A 26,924-nucleotide genomic window follows, 5' to 3' on the forward strand; every position below is an offset into this window, starting at 1 on the left:
ATGAGGGGGGACCAGGAGGACAACATTTGGGATTGATGGAGACACACACACACACACACACTCTTCTAAGCAGTAAAGATGCAGTACATCTCTGCACTGACATGAAACACTGTATCTCAGTATTGATGCAAAACCTGTATCTAGATACTGCTTGGTACTGATGAGAAACACTGTATCTTAGTATTGATGTGAAATCTTAGATTTGCTAGAGATGTTCCAGTTATTTAAAAAACAACAACAACAACAAAATGGTGATAAAAGAAAAATGGAAATTCATCAAAATACTGGAGTTATGTAAAGACAGTACAGTTCAAATAAGCAAATCTTTTTTTAAAAAAAAAAAAAAGTATATAGTCATAAAGTTCTAAACTACACATAAAAAGAAATCTCATTCTACTATGCCAATAAGGACCCTTTGGTTCTAACTTTCTCCCCATAGTTCTTACTTGAAAAAATTCAGAAGTTTCTCTGCCTGGGTAGTGAACCAATCAACAGTTATATTTCTAAGTCATCAGAGCGTTTTCTGACAAGTGTACTCACCTGCTGCTTCAATACCAGGTTCTTCACACCTTCCATCACAAACTGTGATCCTGTATTCATGACTCGGGATAGGAGACTAGGTATGGGCAAAAGACAAACAAAGACGGCATTAAGTATACAGTATACAGTATATGCTGCACAGTCGGCTGCTGACACGATGGGCCCGTTACACACTGCAGGCTGCTCCCTCTGCCGTCACCTTGTTTTCTATAAATCAAAGGGCTGCGAGCATTTCTACTTCCATGGCTATCACTGCTGCAGTGATAAAAAGTTAATAAACACTTATTTAATAATAAAAGTGATAAAATAATCACTAAAAGCTATAAAGAGATGCCCTAAATATAATTGCTTAGCCTTACACATAGTTTCTGATTGTTTTAATGCAAAAATACATCAGATGAAAAACAGTAATTCATTTTTTTGCTTCTGGAGTTCAATCATACACAGCACCACACTGCCTGTCAATATTACAAGTAGGTCAAGTGCTGCTGTGCTCTCTGTATCACAGAGTAGCATTTAACTCTGTTCTGTGTGCCGTCTCCCTACACACACAACACCTACATGGAAACATGTTACGCACAATGAGCAGTGAGCACCGCCTCCACTGTGAACTTTTAACCAACACAGAGAATGCGAGTAACTGCCACCCTAGGTTTATAGCTCTACTTCTAAGTCTTACAACACGGCTCAAAGGACATTTGGTAAGAGAAGAGTAATTCTATACCACATAAGAAAGCTAGTGGCAGTTTTCAATTTAGCCAAGATTTTCTTAAAGCACATTTATTAATATCCTCAAGAATAAAATATGTAATAAATGTTAGGCTTTACATAGTCTATAAAATTTGAAGACAACCCTGGGTTATTTATTTGTTAAACTCATAGGAATGATTTTCCTTTCCCTTATCCTGCCCCGTCTCCCATATGTAACTAAGAGAAACAGGACGGAAAGCCTCTGTGAACAGAAATCAGAGAAGAACCTTTGGTGGGATGCACGGCCCTGAGACGATTTCCATGCCAGGTAGGTCTGTTACTGAGGCGGCTGGGTTTAGGGCAGCCCGGCTCACACCTCCAGAGGGAGGCCTGCTGGGTTGCTGGAACTAGACACATTTCTTTTCCCCTGGGCACCAGTTTAGCTTTAACAAAAATTAGGAATTTGAAATGTGTATGATATAGAAAAGAGTAACCAGAATTGCCTTGTCATCAAATTGGAAGGTCACACAAATACTATAGCAGTCTCTAGAAGGTGGTTCTCAACCTTCCTAATGCTGAGACCCTTTAACACAGTTCCTTATATTGTGGTGACCCCCAAACATCAAATTATATTTGTTACTGCTTCACAACTTTAATTTTTCTACTGTTATGAACTATGTCATAGTATAAATAGCTGATACGTGGGATATCCCAAAGGAGCTGCGATCCACAGGTCGACTGCCGGTGCTCTAGAGCGAGCCTCATCCCCAGCCCTAAGAACTGTATTTGTCATGTGTAGGCTGCATGCCTACCTTTAACAATATAAAATAGTTTTAACTATATATTTCTGGGGTTTTTTTTTAATGACTTTTTTCTTATTCATTTATTTTATGTATATGAGTACACTGTAGCTGTCTTCAGACACACCAGAAGAGGGCATCAGATCCCATTACAGATGGTTGTGAGCTACCATGTGGTTGCTGGGAATTGAACTCAGGACTTCTAGAAGAAGAGCAGCCAGTCCTCTTAACTGCTGAGCTATCTCTCCAGTCTTAACTATATATTTCTAAAAATGAAAGATATATATATATATATATATATATATATATTTTTTTTTTTTTTTTTTTTTTTTTTTTTTTGGTTTTTCGAGACAGGGTTTCTCTGTGTAGCCCTGGCTGTCCTGGAACTCACTTGGTAGACCAGGATGGCCTCGAACTCAGAAATCCACCTGCCTCTGCCTCCCAAGTGCTGGGATTAGAAAGATGTATTAAGAAGAAAGAAGCATATGAAGCCAATGCCTCATACTTTGTGAAAGATATTCCCTTACATTTTAAAAGGAGAATTAAGACTACTCCAGGAAGTCAGAAAAAATGTTGACCTTCTGTATCACAATGGGATTTCAGGAAGGTATCAGATACTGTGTTTCTAAGACATGAACGTTTAAAGTTTGAGTACAAAGATTCAACCAACATTATTAAATACTCACCCCATTGGTTTAGCGGTAGTGCTCCCATAGCTGGCAGGAGTTGAGGCCATCTTGGCAAAAGCCCTATGAAATATGGAGATTTGTATTTACAAGGAGACAGTTATTTGTTCATTATGTTGGTATTAAAAGAGTTGCTGTTTGACTTCTAAGATGCACTGACTTTTTTTTTTTTTAAATTGTTTCCAACTAATTACATTATAGTTAACATCAAAACCTGAGAATCCCTAGCGCACACCAACGCAGGGCTGGAGGCAGCTCAGTGGCAGAACACTGGAGCAGGTCGAGGGCCGGGGTTCCAACTCCACACTGCAGAATCAGGCAGAAACCAGAAGTATAGCCCCAATGGGAGGGGTTCTCCTCTTCCCATATGGTCAATGAGTGTGTACCAACTAAGCTTAGCTTAGTGCTGTACATAGCACAGACTCCCTTGCTTCCTGACAGACCTTTGCTCAAGCTGTCCTTTGCGGACTTCAAACTCACTACCCTCTTTAACACCAGAAGAAATGCCACATTTCCTCTAAGGACTCAGCTCAGAGCCACTTCCTTCATCACTAGTCCTTTAGGTCACTACCCAGTGATGTCTTCCCATCAGTTATATCACAAACCATGCAGCTTTGTATGTAACTGCACATGGTCATGTATTTTATGAAAGTTTAGAATCTCTTTAAACTGTAATTATTAAAAACTGGGGAAAAATAACACTTCATGTGTTTTAAAAAATACCTTCCTCTAATATGTTTTTACAATTCTTTATACAATTCTGGAATACAAAATGTTCCCAAAAGGCTCTCAGTACTCTTAGGTAGTCAATTGCCAGGATGCTGATGCTTGCTCTTCCCTTTATAGATGTGCGCATAAAACGCAACCCAGATGACTGAGAGCCAGCATCCTTTTGTAGCCCTGGCCCATTACACACTATTAGCATGCCACAGACATTATGTCAACTGTATTTTTTCATGACTTTTAGCTACTTCATGTTTTTACACGAGGGGGGTGGGCAGAAGTGAAAAAAAAATCATTAACAATGGAGTAGTTGAAATGCTAAAAACATTCAGCTTCTGTCCTAACAAGAATCAAGTATCAAGAGTATCAAGAGAGAAATCCCAAAGTAAACCCAAAGCTTTCAGTTTTGTTCAGAAATGAGGTTATAAACAGGGCGTTGTTTACCTCAGGGGCCTGGGACTAATGCCTTCACTAGAACTGGCTTTTCTATTAGAAACTATACAAACAGCCAAGGGGAACGAGTGGAAGTAGCTCTAGGGCTGAGTACTGTGACAAAGCTTCCTCAGCTTTGAGGAGGTGCTGCTCTAACAGTGGGACTAGAGGACACCACACTGCAACACTGATGCAGGTGAAACGTGGAATTACTCTCTGGACAGTGAAATGATGTAGCCCAGGATAGCCATGTACTTAAGAGCTGCCTCAGTCTCCTAAGTCCTGGAATTACAGGCTGCACCATGATTACTGGAACAAATAAAATTTTCCTTTTCTTTAAAAAAAAAAAGTATTTATTCCTGTTTTGTATGCTTGTATTCTCTGATGAACATGTAGAGTCAGTTCTCTTTCACCTTTAAGTGGATGTTGGGAATTGAACTCAGGTCACCAGCATTACTGTGACTTTACCTGCTGAGCCATCATCTTACTGGCCCAAACTTTACCTTCTTTTTCTTTACCTTCTTCAAGACAGGGTTTCTCTGTGTAGCTCTAGCTGTCCTGGAACTCACTCTGTGGCCTCAAACTCAGAGATTCACCTGCCTCTGCCTTCCACGTGCTGGGATTAAAGGTGTGTGCCATCAATACCCGGTGAATTTTACCTTCTTTTTATCTTTCTCAATTTCTTAAAATTGTTAAACTAATATTTTACAATCAGAAAGTAAACAGATGTTACAAATTAGAGATTAAATATATTTTAAGTGCAAAGAACATGGTCAAATAGAAGAGAAGTTTAAAATGTCACCAGAAGCACAGTGACATGCTCTTCCATAGTGGAGACTAGCTGCAGAGTTAATCTTACTGTCTGAAACAGATGCAAAGAGCATTTCCGAGGCAATGCTTGCTTCAGAGGTCTGAAAGGAAAAGCAGCCAAAGGCTAATGCCCGTATGTGGAGTGACACTCAGGCACAGGTACATGCATTTCTGAGACACACCCAAATGTATGCACGTACACATGCGGGCAGATCATACTGTAATCTGTCATTCTAATTCTGGCTCAACTGTCACTACGCAGATGTTTACCCTACTAAGCAAATCTAGTCACTGGCTAAGATCAGACCACTCAGTGTTACTGTCTCTGAATCACTGAGCATAGCTCAACATTACTCTTTCATTTGTTTATTAACCGTTTCTTCAACACATGTAAATTCGATGACAGTGAGGCCCTGCTCATCATAATCCCAATTAGGAAATCTAGACAGCATCCTTTGGCATTCATGAGAGTTGGTTCCAGGATCCTCAGAAATATGAAAATCTTTGAATGTTCAAGTCCCTTATAAAAAATGTATAGTATGTCCATACAACCTCTGTATGTCATCTCCTATAATTGAAACCATGTTTAAATTATAAAGAACACATTGGGCTGGAGAGATGGCTCAGTCGTTAAAGGCTAGGCTCACAACCAAAAATATAAGAACACATACTATAAAGGATATGTAAATAACTACTATATGTATTGTTTAGGGAATAACCATTAAGGAGAAAAACAAACACATACCAAATTTATCAATTGCTTTTTCCAGAGTATTTTCAGCCCATAAATGTTGAGCTGACAGGTATGGAAAGCTGACAGTATTTATCAAATTAATCAACAGTGTTGTAAAACAACTTTCCTTTTCTTAACATAACACGAATGTCACCAATGCCATTAAGTCTTCTATCTTATTTAACCATCCAGTTGGATTCTATCTTACAAAAATACTAGTTTTAGCAAGGATAGACAGATGGACATGGTCTTGTTATATAGCCCAAGCTGTTCCTAACCTGTGATGGACCCTTCTAACTTAGCCTTTCAAGTACTATGATTACAGGAGTGTGCCACTGCACGGGGCTAAAGTACCACCATTTACCTGCCCAGTTTACTGCTGGATACTCAGGCTGGTTTTCACTGCTATACTTTTATGGTTTCAGTAATTTCTTCGGATAAATCCTTAAAAGGAGTAGAAGGTCCTTTTATGGCATTCTGGAAAATTATTGAAATTTACATTCCTTCTAGTAGACTATAGATGCACCAATTAATTTGCCATTTCCTTGGCACAAAGGTCTTAAAATTTGGTATTTTTCTTGATACTAGTTGACAGTTTAGAGACATTTGGTACACAAGATTTCAGTTTCCAACTTTCTAAAGCATCAGAAAAGAAAATACCAAGTTTTCCCGAATAAAAGGAGTCACTATTTTATGTAGCTTTAAGCTGTGAATAAGGTGGGCTAGACGAGGAGATGATATGTGCTTGGACATAAAAATTCTCCATGACATTATTCAGCTTTCTTACAAGCATTCCTATTTTCTTAGGAACAAAATTTGAATTACGACCTTACCTTAAACATTAGGAGAGTAAAAAGAATCTAAAACTTACTTCCACTGTTTGATATACTGTAAAGGGCTAAGGTTGCATCCTGCATCTGTTAAAGCCTTTTTATACTGCTCCAAATCAACCTGCATAAGAAAAGAACTCTATGATAAAAAATTATACATTTACAGAAGACTATGTTTGCTGTTTATGTCAGGGACCTTAAATGACCACCCAAGCGGGTATCTGGGGCAGAAAGCACACCTGCTGAGAAGAGAGCCCAGAAAGTGTAAAGCATGGTCTTCCCTCGGGAAATTCATCAGTTTTCTTCTCTCCTGGCTTTCTTCAGGACAAGCCCTGAAGAAGTGATTCAAAGCCAGAAAAATGGAGGAGTGACACAGCCTGAGAGGGCCTGTGGGTCAGACTTCTCTTCTCAGTTACACTGGAGGGCTCCAAGTCTCTTGCTGAAGAACAGCTGTCTTCCCACTTTAAAATTGTTTTCTCTTTTTTGACTATTTCTCCCCTGATGAGTAAGCCTGATGAAATTGTGTAAGTTAACAGCCTAGCACCATAGTGACTCCAATACAAAAGGAAGAAAACCTCTGTGTGTGTTCTTGTGACTAAGTGTGGAGTTCGGAGCCTGGAGTCAGGTGCTACCCTGATCACTCCTCACCTTTTGAGACAGGGTCTCTCACTGGAGGCCATGGAGTCAGTCTGACTGCCTGCTCAGCAAGCCCCAGGGATGGGGCTTACTGGTAAACAGCTGGCACTTTTTTAAGACACATGGATGCTAGGGACCAGATCCAGGTCCTCATGCTTGCATGACAAGCAAGCACTTTATGAATCAAGTCATCTCCCCTGCCCTGCCAAGGCAAAACTTAAGTTCATCATCAACTAGAGATTTTAACTCCTTTGTATTTTCAGGATGATTAAATTAATACTGGTCATCACGATTTAAACCTCTTAATGATCACCAACGTTTATGAAAATCTTTACTAAAAATAAGACAGATAAATTAAGGCAATACTAAGTTTTCAAAGAATATGTTCTTAAAATATTGTAGATAGGATATGGGAAACTAAGAAACAGGCAGACCTTCACTGATAAGAAAGCTTTTCTAGAAAAGAAGAACCACACTTTTTTTTCCTGCATAAATTATAAGAAAAGTTAAGTGATGAATACTGCCCACAGCAGAGTGAAAGGGCCCTAAGTGAACAGTGATTTAACATGTTAGTAACTCTGGACCAGTGGACGCTTTACAACTTATCAAACAATAACAAAAACTGGTGTGAACAATTCTCTCGCAATGGCATCTTGGAGGCTGTTTTGCTTGCTGCTTATTACATAAAGCTACACTCGGTTAATTTAAGAAGTCCAGCCTTTCCAATCCCCTTTCCTTACGAAACAGCACACAAGATATGTTCTGGAATAGTGTATGGTGTTAAAACAATCTTAAAATGGTAAGATCAATCTTCTTAAAAGTACAGCAAACTGGGTTGACTTAGTTTAGGACAGTCGGTTTTCAGAAGTAAGAATTCTGACACGTGAGGTCAGTCTATACTTCCACACGGTGACTGTGGTGTCAACTGCAGCTAACAGAATCCACCTTATCTGTTCCAGTTGTTTTGTTTGAATAAATGAGCATCTCATATTTAGTGATCTTCTTCTTGTTGTTTTGAACAACAAGGTCTAGCTGGTACCTGGAGATAAGCCCCCACCCCCACCCATGTCAGTTTCCATACCTCAGATGGTGCTTGCTGTGCGCTGATGTAATAGATAAGAAACAGCCTCATTTTGTCTTCCGGAGTCCCTGCTACATGGGAAGGGGAAAAAAAAAGACTTATAATTGTGATTCCTGAGCATTATAATTAACACTTAGAAGAACCTTAAGACTCAAGGCATGTATACATGTAACAGGATTATACATAAACATGTGGTTCTTGCTCACATGGGCTGAAGGAGGAACAAAAGCACAGCTGCATACACAGGGGAAGGAGGGGTGGGATAGAGGAGTGACTACAGAAACACCTCACTTGTCTCCCAACTTCGACGAGCACCCTCAGGCAGGAACCTAAAAGGGAAGGAGGGACCCAGGCAGGAGTACAAGTCTAAGCGGCACATCTTCAGATGGCAAGGAATGAACACAGGACTGTCTGAGGCAGAGGCATCATCCCTAGGTGTCGGGTTATAAGATCTGCTAGCTAAATGACATCAGAAGCTGAGACAAAAGTCTTATTTCCTAAACCCAACTGCCCCTTCTGAGGAGTTTTTACTACAAGGTTGGTGAAAACCATACTTTTATATTAAAACATGAAATGGATATATATTTAGCTCAAACTTTTAAGACAAAACTAAGGTTTCAAGGAAATTCCCCATTTCCCTGGGAGTTTTCCAAGTGATTACTGATATAACTCAAGGTCCAGATTCTCCAGAGCAACTCAACCATCCCTCTTCTTTCACACGGTGCACTCTGTCAGAAAACTGATAAAGAAGTGGCCTCAGTAACCTACCAGATCTCACTCGAAAGTGTGTCCTAAGATGTAAAGACATAACTAAGAGCTAGTCATGCGGAAGTATGCCTGTACTCTCAGCACTAACAAGACCAGAGAAAGGAGGATTCCAAGTTCAAGGCCAGCCTGGGCTAAACATATCTCAAAACCCAACTAACCAACAAAACAAAACAAAAACAAACCAAAAAGACAAAAGCCCACCATTACAACAAGCTAATAGTAAAACCAGATTTAAAAAAAAGACAGCTGATGAAGCTCGAAGCTTCATGGGATTCAGAATCCAGACACCCCTCAATTTATCTTTATTTCCCAAATATGAAACCTCAGTGGCAGTTTTGCCAAGTTTTTGGTTTTACAACATTTTGGTATTTCATTACTGATAACGTTAATGACATTACCTAATGAGGTATAACTTTGGTTCTTACTGTAAAGTTTCTATTTCTCTCTTTATGATGAACAGGTATTTTTAGAGTACTATTGTTCAAATATGAAATGTCTCAAGCAGGCTCATGTAGTAGGACCCTTGGCTGTGAGCAGATAAGCCTTGAGAAGTGATTGGTTCCTAAGAGTTCTGATCCAATAGACTCACAAAATGATGACACTATTAGCAAATGATAAGAAGTAGGAGGCAGGTGGAAGGAGATCCCTGGCCATGTGCTGTAACCCTGATCTTCTAGTGTGGTGGCCATGAGGTGAGCTGTTTGCTCTACCACAATGTTCAGTATCACCTCAAGAGTAGAGGAACCAGACAACTGTGGACCAAGACTTCTAAAATCTTCCGTCCTTTTAAACTGTTTCAGGCATTTGTCACAGTGATGAGGCCTCATTAAAAGACGCAGTGCTCTGACATCATGTAAACGTTCTATGAAATCTCAGTTATCTCACCTATTTTGCCTCTACAGAATCATGGCTTCCTTTTTATCCCACGGGCTCTAACCCAGGATTTATTATTATGTTTTTATTTGATGGTCAGATAGATGGTCATGATTTGGAGCCTTTCACACTGACTGCTAGGTCTTTTTGACCTTCCTTTTTTGTTACTTGTTTTCTGGCACAACTAATGTTCTAATCTCATTTTTTTTTAAAGAAAAATTCAATTATTTATCCTATTATTTATCAGCTCCTTCTGTGCGTAGTCCTAGTGGAAAATGCCATGTATAGCCAGAATCTAATGGCAGGGTACAGCTGCTCCCTGACCCTCCCAACTGGCAAGCTGCAGGGCTCCACTCTGCCCTTGGGTCTCTTGCTTCCAGTAGCAGGAGAACAGGCATATACTGAAGCACCCAGCTGGTCAGGTCCTCCTGTGCTTTGCACAGCAAGCACTCTATCCAGTGAGCGATGTCCCTACTGCAGTTTGTGAAGCACTCCACATTGATTTTAAAAGTGTATTCCTCAACATTTAAAGTAAAATAAAAACAGTCTTAAGTTACATCCTCCACTATATTCTCTGGATAAACTATAGTGAGGCAGAGACAATGTCACTCATTCAAATCTTCTGGAGAGAGCTGGAACTGATGGCCATATACATCACATTAAAGAAATGAATAAAAGTGACCATATTTATCACATTAAAAAAATGAATATAAAGTATTTAAACACACTACCAAAGAAGAATAAAAATAAAATAAAATAGAAATCATTTTTCCATTTTTAAGAACTGATATGTTGACAAATTTTCAGCATAAAATAGTTCTTATAGTTAATACCAGAATTACTAATACAGTAATTCTACTTAAATTCTGTCTGGCCTGAAGCACTAGATTCATCCTTATAAATATTCTCAGGTTTATAGCACATACCATCAGGGTCAGATATGACATCTAGAAGGGACTTATCCAGAGTAGTCTTGCTCATTATTTTTTCTTCATATTCAAAATACACATCCAGTTTTCTTGCCTGTTTCAAAATAAACACTAAGTAAAAATATAATAAGAAATAAAAATATAGTAAGAATCTCAACAAATTTCTATTTTAATCATCAAATTTATAACCAAATGTTTATTTACACAGAGTTGAGTGTCTTTTGTCTTTTTTGGTTGTGAGCCTAGCCTTCAGTGGCTGAACCATCTCTCCAGCCCTAGTTTATTACTTTGGTCACATCAGAATGATCTGAGTGGCCAACAGACTGAAAGGGGACAAGGAGGTCACACTGTGTTTACTTCTGTGGCATGTGGATCCACACATTTCACTTAAGCAGACAGAGAGTTACCCTAGTCATGTAATTATTTGTAGACTCTTTCCAAGAAGCAAGACCTCTTATTATTTTCATGTCTTTGTATTTTGTTTCTGAACTGAGTCTGAAGTGATTTGGGGACACAGAACCAGCTGCTTTCAGTTAGATCATACCAGGGCACAACAGAATAGAATCTAAATAGTAAGTCGACAAAGGAATGGATTCGTGTACAAGCAATAAGGAAGCCAGCAACAGTCTTTTCAATCCACTCCTGTACAGAGAAACACAAGACCACAGTTTTACAGTCATGAAGTACTCACACAGTTAAAGTAAAAATGGGACTGGCAAGATGTCCCACTGGATAAAGGTACTTGCTATCAAGCCTGGGACTCAGTTTGACTCCTGGAACCTACAAAGTAGGGCAGCTGATTTCTGACAACAGTCTTCTAACCTCCACATGTGCACTGTGGCACATGTGTATACATAAATGCAAAAAAATTAAATAAAAACAATAAAGAGACACATACACTGGGAAGGCCTGTCACTCATCTATCTCTTTGCAGAAGACAATACATGATTGTTTTCTTCTGCAAAGCAAACCTCCTGTCCCAAGAAACAGCATTGAGCATTTCTTTTCAATATTTGCCTTGGAGTTTAGCTGCTTTGTATATCCCCTTAGATAATTTTCTGAGGCAGGACACAAGGAAACTGACCTTTTTAGGAGTCCTGGGCATCATCTGTAATTAATGTTTTGGTGGAACATTAGAAGACACTCTAGCTGGCTAAGGAGTGGGGAAATATTCTCAATTAAGTTTACTAATCTTTTGGGGCCCTAGAGTTCACTTTGATCTAACAAATTAAAGAATGATTGTTGAATACTCGTTTGTTTTACATAATCTGTATTATAAACCTCTGCTTTAATGGTTTTCTTTGTAGTGCACATGGCTTTCCTATGTCCTGACTGTTGATCAATGAATAAGGTTATTTGCATACAAGTTATTTTAAATACAAAAATCACTCTGGTAAATTAGCTCCTAGCAATAACAACCTTAGACTAAACACTTTCCTAAAACCATAGGGTCTTTCAAGAAGAATTGCTTAGGTCAGGAATAATGGCATATTAAATTATCTTACACAGACAGCCTCTACTGGTATAAACTAATTCTGAAAACGTACCCAATGTATGTGTGTGAAATGACAATCACAAGAAATTTCACATGCCAACTGTGCTTTTCTTAGACAGCTTTCTATTTCCAGAACTCTGCCTCTCATTCAATATACTTGCCCTGAAGTGTCACATGACTCCATCTTAATGAAACCCTTGCCTTTTGAACTTTATATTCTGTTACTGTCTCCTCAGTGAAACATTGTAGTCCTCCATGTCCCCAAGTCTTTACCTTTTACTCCTTCTGCCTACAATGGCTGCCTCTGAGATCTCTAACCGACTGCTTCCAGTGACTCAGAACTCAACTCAAATACTTGCTGACTTGTGTTCCTAATCAAGTTCCTAACTTCAGACCGGGCCTGTCAGCTGTTCTTTGTTGCCTCTTCTCTGCCTGCTTTGCTGCTCTAACACTGCTTCTTGACATCTTTTCTCCACTATATTTATTATGACTATAATACAAGCTATAGAAGGAAGAAATTGTTTTGTTTACTATAGCATTTTTAGAGCATGAGCAAATATATAGACACCCAATAAACATGACCAAATGAGTAAATTATTTCAACCAAAATGTTCTAAAACCAAAAGTTCTAGTAGCACCTATTAAAGAGTATATTCAAAAAGATGTGTGGTGGAAAGATACATTTATAAAATGTATCCTTTTGTATAAAAGTAACCAAACTTTTCTGTAAGTATAACAATTAGCATCTTGGGGCCATGCAACCTAGTTTAGTAGCAGGAGTGGAGCTTGCATTTTTCTGACTTTCACAGCTATAAGAAGTCAGAAAATATTATATGAGAATTAACAAATTTTCAATAATGAAACAATATCTATAAGTCAAAGAAAACCAGGGAATAATGTTAAATCTCAAAGCATTCACAGACTATAAACAACTGCTACACTTCCTAGAATTTGTTTTAATATTTATTTTTATTTTGTGTATGGGTGTTTTGCTGGCATGTGTCTATGCACCACTTGTGTGCCCTCAGAGGCCAGGAGAGGGCATCAGACCCCTTGGAAGTTTGGGGTCTATACCATGTTGGGTGCTGGGAAATTCTGCCAGGGCAACAAGTGCTCTTATCTGGATCATCTCTTCAGCCTCGAGAATCTATTTTTCCTCAAGAATCTATTTTTAACTGTCTACTTTCACATGGTGGCCAGCAAGAAAATCCAAAAGCCAAAAAAAACCCAAAAAAACAAAAAAACAAAAAATGAATAGTCAAAAATGTTTGTTGAACAGATCACAGAGTTTTAATTACATAATTATACTATATTACATATATACCAGGATCTATATTTTATTAGTTTAGGGCAGTTAACTTTTTACTTTCTGTATTGGACTTACAGTCTTATCTTAGCACTGTAAGAGAAGACTCTTTTCTCCTACAGAAGAAAATAACAGCGTCTCACCTGGTGTTATACAACGTTATCTCTTCAGGAGACAATGACCTCACATAAACGGGTAGAACAGTTGTTCTGCCATTTAACAGAGATGAAACGTAAGTGGGGACACTAACAGAAACACTGACAGACTGCACAACTACTTTTTATATGTGTGGGAATGTGAAAACACTATCAATAATATCAAGGTATCAGCTTAACAGGAATTATGCAAGTTGGAATACCACACTGCACAATGTTCATTATCTATGGATTCTTTTCTAGTGTTTGGGTTTTTTTAAACCATCAACAAATAAAATGTCTAAGTTCCTTCTCAAAGAAAAAAACAAAACAAAAACAAACAAAAAAATCAATGTACTTTCTGCATCTTTTGTAAGCAGCATATACACTTCTCCTTTAGAGTGATTCAAATGGCCATACTGAGTGGAAAACAAGTCTTTGGGTCTGGCCATTTGGCCATTGGGTTTAACATTGGATGCCTTGAGAACTAGTACTACCAAATACTGAAGAATTCATTAAGCAAGAAAGGAAAAAAAAGAACTATGAACACCCGTAAGCTCCAATATATATTCTTCAAAAATGACTGTCATAAAAAGACAAAGGTGCTTTTAAGTTAATAGTCATCTAAATCCAAAAATTTTAGAACACGTTACACAAATGAGTGATGTGATTAGTGTGGATTTTAGACAGTACCATATCAAAAAAAAAAGTCTACACTGGGCATTGTGGTATATAATCTCAGGCCTGGGAGGTGAAGTCAGGAAGACAAAGAGTTTGAGGCTGATGTGAATTGAGATGTAATATGACTGTAAATATAAAATGATTTACCAGATCTCATCTATAAAAGAGGATATAAAATATTTCATGTTCTAGACATATATTGAAATACTAATATTTTGGACATTAAGGATTACATACAATATACTACTAAAGTACATTTAATTATTGCTTTTGCCTTTTTAATGCAACTATTAGAAAAATCAAAAGTTACACTGGCAACTGATATTATATTCTGGTTAAAACCCACTGATGTATAACCACTGAACTTTGGCCAATGATAACAAGAAGAGAAAGAAAAATAATAATCATAAGAACAACAGAAAAGAATTTAAAAAGGCTGAGGCAGGAGGACAGTGAGTTTGAGGGCCTGAGCTACAGTGCAAAACCACCTGAAACACAAAAACCAACACACAAAACAAAATGGAGTTAAAATCTGCATTGCCCATGGCTGGATACACAGCTGTGTGTTAACGGGATGAACACAGCAAATGTAGAGACAGAACTGAGACACTGCGGCACAGACAGTATCACACCCCAACTGCTAAACGTGGTCTTCCTGGGCTCCAGGAGAATGAGCACCGCACTGTTGCTCTCTGTAATCATACATTATAATGACACTCGCTCAGTGAGATGATGAACAGACATCAGGGTATCAGATAGAAAAAGTTACTTTTACCTTTATGTGTTCTAAAACAGCAGTGGCAACATTTGTGTGGAGATCAATAAGTCTTTTTTTTTCAAGGAGTTCTGGCAAAGAACTATAAGTTACAAAAAATTGAAAATTAACCACAAAATTTTAAAGAAAGTAATGAAGACTCTAACAAAACCCCTGCCTGGTGCCTCATGAGGAAACTCATGATTCAGAACACTGAACCGAAGGGACAAATTAACTTGCCAACTGAATTCAATCTTTAGGCTTGCACGCATACCATGTGCATCATGTTAATACAATAGTCTGCTGAGAACACATTACAGTTTCACATACCATTTAAAATGTTTAGAAGTTTAGAATAAAATAAGATTAATGAATACATGCTTTTACCTATAGTTCTAAAAGTATCAAAACCTGCTTCAACTGAATTAACAGCAATAGCAAAATTAATGATGACTGGCCCTACTTTATCACTAATATTGTTTTCCTAGTAAAATTACTCAAATTGGAAATTTGAAACAGAGGCAGTTATTCTTCTGTATCTGAGAGGAACAGAAATCAACCTAAATGTGTTCAAAGCATTCAATTCTTCAAACTCAGAGGTACATTTGCTATTATCTACTGTTCCCTATTGTTACGATTACTACAGATTCTTACCTTCCAAAGTGGGTCTCATCAATAGGAGATTACAAAGGAACATATTATGTGCTCACCTGACAGCTGATGTGAGCTTAGCAGTGTTATCAGAAAGCATGCTGATGGCTCCTTCGTCCTCTCCTTCTAGTCCCTGTGAAGGAAAGAAAAGGCTCTTACAACTTTAAAATTGTCAGGCCCAAACAGAAAAATCAACACATTCCAAAGATTACTGATAAGCAATAATAAACTGGGTCACTGAGCAAAAACAGTATCTTGGGGGCGGGGGGGGGGGGGGAAGCACACACATTTTGACAACTACAGAAAGGTTCTAGTAGCTACCGGTTTATCAGGACAGTAAGTAAAGGGTCAGCTGGCACTTTCAAACAAGAAATGCCCAGGCATTTGCTGCAGGTGACACAGGACTCAGCTGAAATCTGACCACAGTATAGAAGAAGAAGCCATCCTGGGATATACATCCATACAAATAATCATATTACTTGTATTATTTCAAACCACATCCCACTCCTCAAAATACACTTTCTTCTTAATAGCTGGATTTAAAACAAACAAACAAACAAACAAACAAACAAGAAAAAAAAAACCTAAGCTGGGTGTGGTGGCTTAGGCAGGACTGGCAGGAATCTGAGGTTAGCCTACACTATAGTGTGAGACAGTTCCTCAAAAACAAACAACATTAAGTAAGTTGATAATAACTTTATTGTTATTAAGTAATAATAAATGGTCTTAGACTTTTATGAAGGAAAAGGAAATAAACATTTTTGTAATCCTCTGCAGATGTCCTTCCTATACCTTTACTCTCGGGGTGCAGACAGGATCTTACCATAATGCTGCAGTGCAGACAGGATCTTACCATAATGCTCCAGTGCAAACAGGATCTTACCATAATGCTCTTCAGTCGTTTGACCTCATCTTCTTGTGCTCTGTAAGATTCTAGCTCTTGCTGGACCGATTCTGCGACTTCTGGGAATGGACTGAAGCAAAATTGCACAAGATTAACTATGAGCATGGTAATAAAAGATTCATGTTTTACGTGTGTATTTTGAAATATATAAGATTATTATCTTAAAAACACGTATAGCTTTGAATATATTTTATATATAGCATGGATACAAAACAGCAGACAAAATTGCATCATTTAAAATATGTATCATAATCATAAATCTGAATAAATTTTACAGCTAAAAGCTTTTTCATTGAGATTAACATTTTTCAAGTATACATTGTTTAAATAAAAATATTTTTGACTGAATATCAAATAAATATGACTGAAAATCAAAGTAAGTCTCATATATTAAACATTAACTAAATATTACCACCAAAACTAGCAGATGTCAGAGGGACCATTTAACTATAATGACAACATTTAAAAAAATGTTCAGTATTAATTCAGTGCTCTCAGTATCCTTACTGGTAAAAAGAACACTTCTATCATCTCTTACTGCCTCTCTGGTGATATGTAATGTCATGTATGCCACTATTACAGAAGGCAATGTAGACATTGAATTCCAAAGTAAAGAGTACTATTTAAAATATTTTAATACTATCTCAAGCTACAATAGTCAGAAAAAGGCATTAACAACTCTCGCTTAGAAACCAAATCTTTGTTAAAGACGCATGGCTTTCTTTTCGTTTTTTACATTCTAAATATAAAAATAAATATTACCCTCTTCCACAGCATGTCAAACTACTACCTTCTACTTCTCTTTAAACACAATGAAGGATGAGGCCCCAGAGCACCCATATCAAGGACAGAGACAGGCCTGTATCTTTACAGACATACATTTAAAATGCTTCCAAAAAATCAATGAAAAACATTGTGCTAGTTCTTAAAACAAAACGAACCCCCTGTTCTTTGTTCAGAATGATTTCTCTGGACATAATGGCAACTAGATAACTTTTACAACAGTCACTGACCCCACTACGTACTTTAAAAGGACTCAGCAAGGGGATGTACACACTGGTCCACAACATCGTGTGGCAAAACACTGCAATCTTCTCACTCATTGCTTCTGATGACTGACTAAAGATATAAAGTATGGGGTTTGTATCAGGGACAACATGCAACAAAAAGGAAAAATATGACCTCAAAGTTTTCCTAGGGAACACTAAGTGAAAGACAGGTCCATGGAGCCGACAACAGAGCGGAGAAAGATTGGGCAGCCCGCAGGTTGAGCTTCTGCAGTGAGAAGCCAGGGAGTCAGGAAGAAGTGGCGCAGTCCTGACTCTCACTGTGTCTGATTTCATTAGAGCTGCCGCTGACGGGTCACTCAGTGTCCTGTGTGTTGTGTCTTAGGTCAGGCAGCACTTCAGTTCTGTTTCAAGGATAAACCTTCTAATTTCTGATACTTTACCTTCCTTTATGTTTCTGCCAAAATTTATCAACTGGAGTTAAATCGTAAGACTTCTTGTTTTTCCTTTTTGGTCTAGCACCAGCTGGAGAATTTTCCACTCCTGTAGATTCTTCCAAATGTACTCTGTTTAAGTGGAAATCCTAGGGAACAGTAAACTTGTTTAAAATAACTGCTTTTCTCAGTTTAAGAGCCACATTTCCTAGACAAGGAAAATAACCAGTGTTGCTGCCCTTTCTAGTATTTCCAAGCACAATACAGACTAACACTGAACAGGTGCCCTTTCAACCCTCCTCTATTCATAAATGTGCTCTCATTGTGCTGAATTTTAATGAAAGTAATTACAATTTCAAATATATACATGCAGAAAAATCATATGGTTTCTGCTAGAAACATTTCTTCATAGACAACACTTCTGTTATACTGCAAGTGCACACTTTATATCTCTATCAGTCACTAACACATCTCAGAGCATCCCCTCCTCATTGATGATGTTTTTATGATGATGGTTATATTTTCAATGGTCATTATTATGTTTTTAAAAGGTTAAAACACAAGACTAACAGCACCTCTGTTCACATAAATTCTAAGCGTGGGTCAGACTAGCAGTGGCTACCCATCTCTGCTTAACTAATTTTACTCATGTGAGGCTGAGGCTTAACTTAATTGCTTTGTTTTTTCTTTCTCAAAATCCAAACACACAACAGGTAAAAATAAAGTAAACCTCTTCTCTGCTTTCTTCCCTTTTTCACCTATGGTGTGGCCTCTTTCACACTTTAGGATCAACTTTGTTCGAGAAGAGTCAGTTAAGAGATAAAACCTGATTTGATGGAAAATGTCCCCCACAAGTTCACATGCCTGAATGCCTGCTCCCCAGCTAATGGTGCAAAACATTTCAGGGATAAGGTTAAGATGCTGAAGGAAGTGGGACCACCTGGGGTCACAGTTCCAGTTCCTTCTGTTTCCTAAATGCTGACATGATGCAGCAAGCAAAAAGGTCCTGACAGAAGCTGGTCCTGTCACCTTTCCTGCCTAAAAGTACTACATCCTCTCAAACCATGAGTCAAATAATCCTTCCCTTGGGCCAGATGGGATAAGGGGATAAGATAAAACATGGCTGTTTGATGGTGATAAACAGAATGCTGAGCAAGAAAGGGAAATTATCAGGTGTAACCGTGACGCAATCATCTTGGTTCTGAGGTATTAATGGTTTTTCTAGGTTTGGGCAAGTTAGGTAGACCTAGCACAATTTAGTCATTCTAGGTAAAAGCAAGCTCAACAGTGTTGACTTGAGATCCTTAAGAGCATATTCTCTCACTTTTATAAACTGATCCTTTACCACAGTTTACTGAAGCATCATTTCCTTTCTAACATTGAAAAAGTGTGAAATGTACAGATGCCTAACTGCTAGACTAGACAAGCATGTCTACTTTTTCTCAAATGAACCACAGAATCAATAAAGCAGGCTTCTCTTACTGCTACATGAAGTCCATTACATGAGCTTGCTTGCATGGAGAAGGTGCTATTCTTGGGACTGTATCCATTAGTTATCCTTACCATAACAGTTAGAAAAATTAATACAACTTGCATTTAAAAGAAGAAACAAGTAAACCTTAAAGAGTTGACTTTGGTGCCAAGGATCTACAGAATGTGGCAGAAACAGGATGAGATTCTATTTCTTTGGAGGCCCTGTGCATAAATATTGTGCTAACTTTACCAAACAGCACAGCTACTTGGAACCAAATGCTTTAGTATAGATAAAGGCTAACAAGAGTGACTATAAATGTCCAATATGACAAAGATGAGTGAACTGTTGGCTGAGTGTGGTGGCACATGCCTTTAATCCTCACACTCAGGAAGCAGAGGTAGGTGGGTTTCTGTGAGTTCAAGACTGACCTAGTCTATGAGTTCTAGAACAGGTAGGGCTATACACAGAAACCCTGTCTCAAAAAAAATAAAAAAGCCCCAAAGAATAAACTATTATATTTTAACCTCTAATATATTTCTAAAAAATTCTGCATCACAGTTCAAATATACTAGTGACTGGTTTAAATTCTTCTCAATGTCCCATTTTAATATCTAATCTTCACTTTGCACAAAAGCCATCCATACAGGAGTAAAGTAAAAATAGCACAACCGTGAAAGCACTTTAAACAATGAATAGACACTGAGAGTTGTATCTGAGAAGCCTGGCGTTTAAAAGTTGCCTATGAAAACAAAACACAGAAGGGATACATCTTTAAACAGCTAAGCTTTACTAACTAGATTTCTAGTGAAGTACTATTTCCATGGTGATGACACAGCACATTCAAATACAAAAAGTGCTGCTCTAAAAATAGGAGAGCATATTATTACTGAGTATTGACAGAATATTCAAAACACAAAATGATCAAGGAACGAAAGATGCCAAGAGTTCTGAGAAATAACAACAATAGCAGAAAGAACATTCCCACTGTTTATATAATAGCAAGGCAAATAAAAAAGTTAATTTTGATATCAAAAACTGGGAAGGTAGAACAATTTGTACTCTGCTCAATCATATAAAAAAAATTTGGACACCAACAAAAAACAATACAAATGGTTTATAATACAATAGGAGTTACACTGTTGCCACTGACAGATCAGAAAGGATGGACAATGGTACCTCAAATGACCAGACAGAAATAAAGCCCACAGGGAAGTGCTCAACACCGCCTTGACAATCTTGGTCTCTTCTCACAGGCTAAGGTAAATCTATGTGTACAGCCACAGACAGCTAATGTGAGTGAGCAAGATTACTTGGAACAGCAGGTGACACCTACTTACGCTGAGCTAAGATGTATATTCATTCATACGTGACAAAGCAAAAGTAAATAATTCTCATTTTGACAAGAATTTACAACCTTTTTAATTTCAACTGCTGTTATGGTAATCACTGAACAACTCGTTTATTGAATATGTACTTAGGAGCCAAAAGTAAAGTGTCAGCAACCAAAGTTTTCATACTAATGACAGTAGCTCCCACTAAGTAATCCTTATATTAACCAATGATAAAGAAATACACACAGGAAGTCAAAACACATGCTTCTGGGTAATGATGGAAGTAGACACAACACAGGTATGCAAGGTACCATCTACGAGTTCTCACATCTGCCAAGGATCTGCTCCTATCCTGGCCCTGCCCATTCAGGACAGAAGAAATGCATCGTCCTGTCTTACCACCCTAGGAACTCAACTCTTCTAGAGTTCAGTAGTGTGGGGTCTGACGTACCGTCAGTGAGAAAGCAAACAGTTAGGAAAAGGTGTGATAAACTGTATCTAGAGTTGGTAAACGGCTCTTCTGCAAATCATAATTATTTCTTGAATAAGCAGAGAGAACAGTATCAGCATGATGACGTAGGGATATGAAGTTATTTAACAACTTAAGTTATTATTATGTTATTTCTCAGATTTTAAGTTGTTTTATAACTTAAATCCAAATAATTTGTTTTACAAAAGCCATATAAGGTTTCTTTGGTTCAAATCAAGCTGTCAAATAAAACTCAAGCAAAACAAGGATTATAACACATAAGAATGAAGTGAAAAATTAAGCCACAGTGATGCTTTTAAATTGTACACAAACCAATGGTTGTCTAATGTAATGCTATAATTTCGTATTACTACAGTAAGTCATAACAAGACACATCCTTTACTCTCAGAAAATGAGGAATACTATGCAATGTCTCTCACTACTGAAAATGTCTACAAGCAAAGAAGTAGCAGAAGAAGTAACAGACCCAGCATATCGCACAATGCTCTTTAAGTGCTATTTGTCACCCAAAGGAATCATGGCTTCTGGAGAAATGGCTGCTTCTAGGCTTGAGTCAGGAAATGATCTCATAATGAACCAGGAAAAAAATATTGATGACTGAAAACAAGAGAGCTGTTGAAGACTAATAGGAGTTACATTAATTAGATTCCCTGGCCAATATGATAGAACAAAGATGTCATAATGTGTATATCAAAATGAATGACTAAAATTATTTCATATTATCTCAAATATAAAAGTCCATTTCATAAAACCAAACAACTACCACCACTGTTAACTGCTTTGCACATTGCTAAGGCATGAATTCACTCTCCAAACTAACAAGTAAACAAATAAACTAAACATTCATGTTAAGTAGTTGGTAAGGAAATTTATTTATTTAGGCATATCAGCTGCAAGAGATATAGATGGAATGCTAGCATTATACAGTCTCCATTCACATAACCTGGACAACCATCACCAATGTCAGTAAGGAAAGGTGCACGGAGAACTTTGCAGGGGGCAGAGCAGATTTAATCTGCTGACCTGCCTCATCGCTATAGCACTGACAAACATTCCATTTCTGACAGTGCCATAAAGCAGAAACTATCCAACACGGGCATGAAGGGGACTTAACAGAGTTGAAGCCAATCAAACTTCTACCTCCAGCTATACACAGGCCATTGTGGAGCAAGGCAACACGGGGAAATGTACCATCAGTACAACCAATCAGCCAAACGCAGAAAGTAGGGAAGTCTTTAGAAAAACATGACTCAGTTTCTGTGACCAAAATGTGAAAGTAAGAAGCCCCTGGATTTGTCTGTCCCCATCTCTGAGCTCTGCAGCCATGCCTGGCTTTTATATGGGAGCTGGGGATCCAAACTCAGGTCCTCATGCTTGTGCAAGTACTTTACTTACTGAACACCCCTGTTTACATGAAGTCTATGTGCATAAGATCTCAAGCTGAGTGACTGCTACAGGCATCATGAGAGGACTGTGGTACTAGGAAGTGAAGCCAAGGTCTCACTCATTCTACAAAGCACTCTACCACTGACCCACAACCCTATACTTTGATTCTGTTTTCATTTGAAATGTGCCTTAAATGAAATGTAACCCACAATAGTGATATGAAAGTATGGACTGAGATGGTTTCATCATCCTCAATCTCTGTGTGAATGTGAACAGAGCTCCCTGACCATACAGATGGGGCAAGGAGCACAAATACCACAGGAATTAAGAATTTTTTAAACCACTAAGTGTGAATGTTGACTAGACTAGTAAGCATCATCTATTTTATTTTAGTTCAGAACCCAAGGAATCTTGTGTCAGCAATGTCTCTAAAAAGCTTGCTCACTCTTAGATCTCCTCGTGAGCATAGGATCTGTGAACTGGACGGAATCTATGCTATGTACATTGCTGGCAAATGAAAATATTTGAAAACTTTAATATTTTATTCAATTTTAAAAATGATAAAGATCTTGGGCCTTATGATTAAGAACTACACTGTTCAATTCTATTGTCATTAGTAGCAATTAAATACCTGGAATGCAGCTACCCTAAACAAAGATGTATATAAAAACCCTGAATTAATAGAATCACATTTATAGAGGAGGAATATAAAATTTAATGGTATATACATTGATTGTGCTGAGAGCTAAAACTCACACTATTAGATTATTAAAATAAATTTCATCTGCTCCTTTTTATCTTTTTAGTGTGACTACTAGAAAAAATCCAAATTTACATTGGCAGATGATAATATATTGATGATAACATATTGCTTTAGAACCACAAAACTTTGGTCAATGATGACAAGTGGGGAGAGGAAATAAACCCAGAAAACAACAACGAAGGATATAATGAGATACGCATGACGGCTCAGGTCTGTAATCCCAGCACTTAGGAGGCTGAGGCAGAAGGACTGCTGTGAGTTCCCCAGCAGGGCTACACAGGAAGACCATGTCTCAAAACAGGGATAGAAAAGTCACTAAGCAAGTAGAACATGAAGGGAAACAGCACAGGAATTAAGATTAGTTAGTAGGAGAGACGTCTGTGATTTGGAGAACAAAGCTTAGTAAAAGAAAACATACCTGGCGCACGCCTTTAATCCCAGCACTTGGGAGGCAGAGACAGGCAGATTTCTGAGTGTGAGGCCAGCCTGGTCTACAGAGTGAGTTCCAGGATAGCCAGAGCTATACAGAGAATACAGAGAAACTCTCTCGAAAAACCAAAAAAAAAAAAAAAAAAAAAAAAGCAAAGCTACCAAACTGAAATGTGTCCACTACTGACCAAGCATTCTCCCATGGTGGACAGTCACATCTGCCCACCCAAGGCTGAGGCACAATGAAAGCCTCTGACTGTCTAATCATTTATTGGTTCTTATATTCTCAAACAAGAAGGGTGTTGCAAACTTTTTTGTCTGAAGAGTATAGTTTCCATTTAAATTTAAAAACTAACCATTCTGACGCACAGAAAAGCTGTCTCAATTATCGTAGTTGTTTCCAAGATCTAATATAGAAATAATTATCAGTGGTTTAGGTTTTTCAGGCCAACATAAAAAATCAAAAGTCAACCTTGTTACCAAAGTAGACATTTTACTCCATCTTGTGGAAACAAAGAGAATTAATTATGAAGACTTCTGAAAACTGAAAATTCCAAAGTAGCTTAAAAAAAAAAAAAAATCAGTAAGTAAGGGTCCCTAAAACCACTGTCAGGTTGGGTCTTCCTTATCTTTGTCAGTTCTGACTTCCTCCTTTTCTGTCTCCCTCTGGACACTAGCAGGTGCCCAGGGGAGCTTTTGCTGGTACATGGGCTCCCATCATGTGGATGGCGCATGCCAGCTTACCTCTCGTGACAGGACTTTATACCTCTCCTCAATTCTTCCCTGCACACTGTCAGGATTTACAGTCCACATTCCCCAGAGGTTTTCTTTTTAAATTAATAAAACCATCCTTGAGCTTAAAAAAGTAATAATAGCACAGTTATAATCTGCCACAACAGCAGGAGGGCCGCTGTGAGGTGAGCCGGATCAGCCACGGCTATGATGTGAGAACCTGTCTCGAAAAACTCAACAACAAATAAAAATGTTAAAACTGCATTAAAAGTAGCAGAAGTAGGTCACCACAGCTGTGTGGTTTGCTGTGAGCAACCTCTGTGAGGCTGCAGGACACTTAGGAAAATAACCTGGCCTCCACTTGCTCCTCTGCCTCAAGCTCTAACGTGAGCCATGGTGTTTGCTCTGTCTTAAGTTTTTACTATTTAAATAACAATACAGAGTGTGTTCTAACTTGACAGAGAGTACTACTGCTACATGAAAACTTCCATCCCTCACTCTGATTTCATCACAAGCAGCCAGTGTTAGCCTTGGTCAGTTCTATGTTCCTGTCTTCTGACAAGGACTCAATATTAATCTTTTCTGTTGAAATTATGTACATATGTCTTCCTTCCCATATGTACAGAATTTTATATTTCAATTTCCTATATCTAGGAGAGTCAAGGGGCCAAATAATGCTTTAAATGTAGCAATTAAAAAGGATCCTAGCCCAGTGGTGGTGGCACATGCCTTTACGCAGAGGTAGATACTGAGTTTGAGGACAGCCAGGACAGAGAAACCCTGTCTCAAAAACAAAACAAAACAAAAAAAGCAAAAACAAAAACAAACAAACAAACAAACAAACAAAAAAAAAAAAAAAAACAGAAAGGAAAGGAAGGGAAGAAGGAAAGAAGGAAGGAAGGGAAGGAGGGAGGAAGGAAGGAAAGTAGGAAGGAAAGATCACTAGATTACCTCAGTGCTCTAGATAGCTTCCACACGGCCACAAACAGGAGAGATGATCCCTACATGGCATGCTTTCGCTCAGACCCTTAGACCCCTGGCTCCCTTGACACAGTTGGAGGGCTACTGATGAAGCATGACTGGAGGCAGCTAAGATGCTCAACATGCCCACTCTGCAGGCCTCTCCACCACGAGATCTCATCTCCCATTTGAACTCAGGTCTGAAAATCCCGCTGTTACAAGCTCTGAAACTAAAACTCAGTCATTGAGAAACGGCATTTTGAATCTCTCTCTAAACATCTGTGGTTTTGTTCTCTAATTGAACTCCAGAGGGCTACCTCTTTCAGCATGAGATAATTTTCTTTCACCTTCACACAGCTCTGGACCTGGGACTGTCCGTCTTCTTTTTGCTATCTCCAAACTGGCTTACCCCTCCTCCCTAAACCTACTCCAGTGTTGAAACTCACTTCACTAGTCAGTAATAATTGCTCTCAATCAGAGGCAAATACTACCTCGTTCTACACCTCTTTTCCCCAGGATACATTTGGCATGGTGCAAAGAAACTTTGAGGATTGATCAAGGTTAGGGATGCTGCCAAATATGTCAGAATGTCCCTGAGGCCTGCACAACAAATGGTCCGAATGCTAATGCTATGGTCCATATGACTCACTGTTGCTCCTGCATCATTAAATGTTTTCTTCATCATTCCCACTGGGTCACAAAAATGTGGTAATTACTCTCATTTTTCTGGACCTCACAAGTATCCTTCCAGCAATCACTCTCCTTTCTCAACTCTCTAGGCAGGTAAAAAAAGAAAAAAAAAAAAAGGAACTGTTTTTCTTCGCCAACTGCCTTAAGCTCATCTCAATCTGTTTTGGTGTGTGACGGGAGCCCATGTACTGTATTGTATTGCTTCTAGGTCCTACACAACCTTGTTTCCTTCTCTCTGCTACCTCACTGTGGCTAGTGTGCTACCCTTCCACTCTTCAAACACTGGAACCTTCCCACCTAGAGTACTCTGCCCCAGGAGGCTACACGATTTATAATTGACCTTTGCATCTTCCTTGCCTGTCATTTTACAAGTGAGGTCTGTCTGGGTTTAAAATCTCAGTGCTGTTCATCAGCATTTTATTCTAGAGTACTTTTCTACCTTCTGAAGGTTTTGTTTCCTTTGTTTATTGCCAGTCTCTTCTTCCTAGAAAGCAGCTTCAGGGAAACAGTAGTACTTGTGTCTTTTTGTAGTTGTTAAAGCCTAGGTCCAAAATACCCATTCATTCATTCCACCTTCCTTTGGCCTCTTAAGCTATGCCTTCATGCTTATTTCTAAGGCTCTCATTGGTTCCTTTTGCTTCTGTACTGAAAGGATGTTCACTAGTATTTCCTTGACAGTTTTCCTAGAGCCGCTGGCATAGTTTCATCTTTGTGATGCTATGTTATAGTCCTGGAAGTCAGTTAACTAGAATGCTTGTTTTAGAGCCAATGT

At 38.3% G+C, this 26,924-nt stretch overlaps 1 protein-coding gene across 2 annotated transcripts in view; it reads right to left on the reverse strand.

Annotated features, from left to right (window-relative positions):
* The window catches only part of Scfd1 (sec1 family domain containing 1), a 62,997-nt gene that overhangs the window by 15,320 nt on the left and 20,753 nt on the right, over nt 1-26,924 (reverse strand). For both annotated transcript variants that reach the window (XM_034514099.2, XM_076941896.1), the window contains exons 11-19: nt 17,907-18,046; nt 16,436-16,526; nt 15,612-15,685; nt 14,923-15,004; nt 10,529-10,625; nt 7,962-8,032; nt 6,286-6,365; nt 2,717-2,779; nt 541-616 (exon numbers count right to left, since the gene is read on the reverse strand). In XM_034514099.2, coding sequence (XP_034369990.1) covers nt 541-616; nt 2,717-2,779; nt 6,286-6,365; nt 7,962-8,032; nt 10,529-10,625; nt 14,923-15,004; nt 15,612-15,685; nt 16,436-16,526; nt 17,907-18,046 — 774 coding nt within the window. The remainder of the gene's footprint in view (nt 1-540; nt 617-2,716; nt 2,780-6,285; nt 6,366-7,961; nt 8,033-10,528; nt 10,626-14,922; nt 15,005-15,611; nt 15,686-16,435; nt 16,527-17,906; nt 18,047-26,924) is intronic.

The sequence above is a fragment of the Arvicanthis niloticus genome, chromosome 11 (assembly GCF_011762505.2).
Source record: "Arvicanthis niloticus isolate mArvNil1 chromosome 11, mArvNil1.pat.X, whole genome shotgun sequence".
NCBI classification, from domain to species: Eukaryota; Metazoa; Chordata; class Mammalia; order Rodentia; family Muridae; genus Arvicanthis; species Arvicanthis niloticus.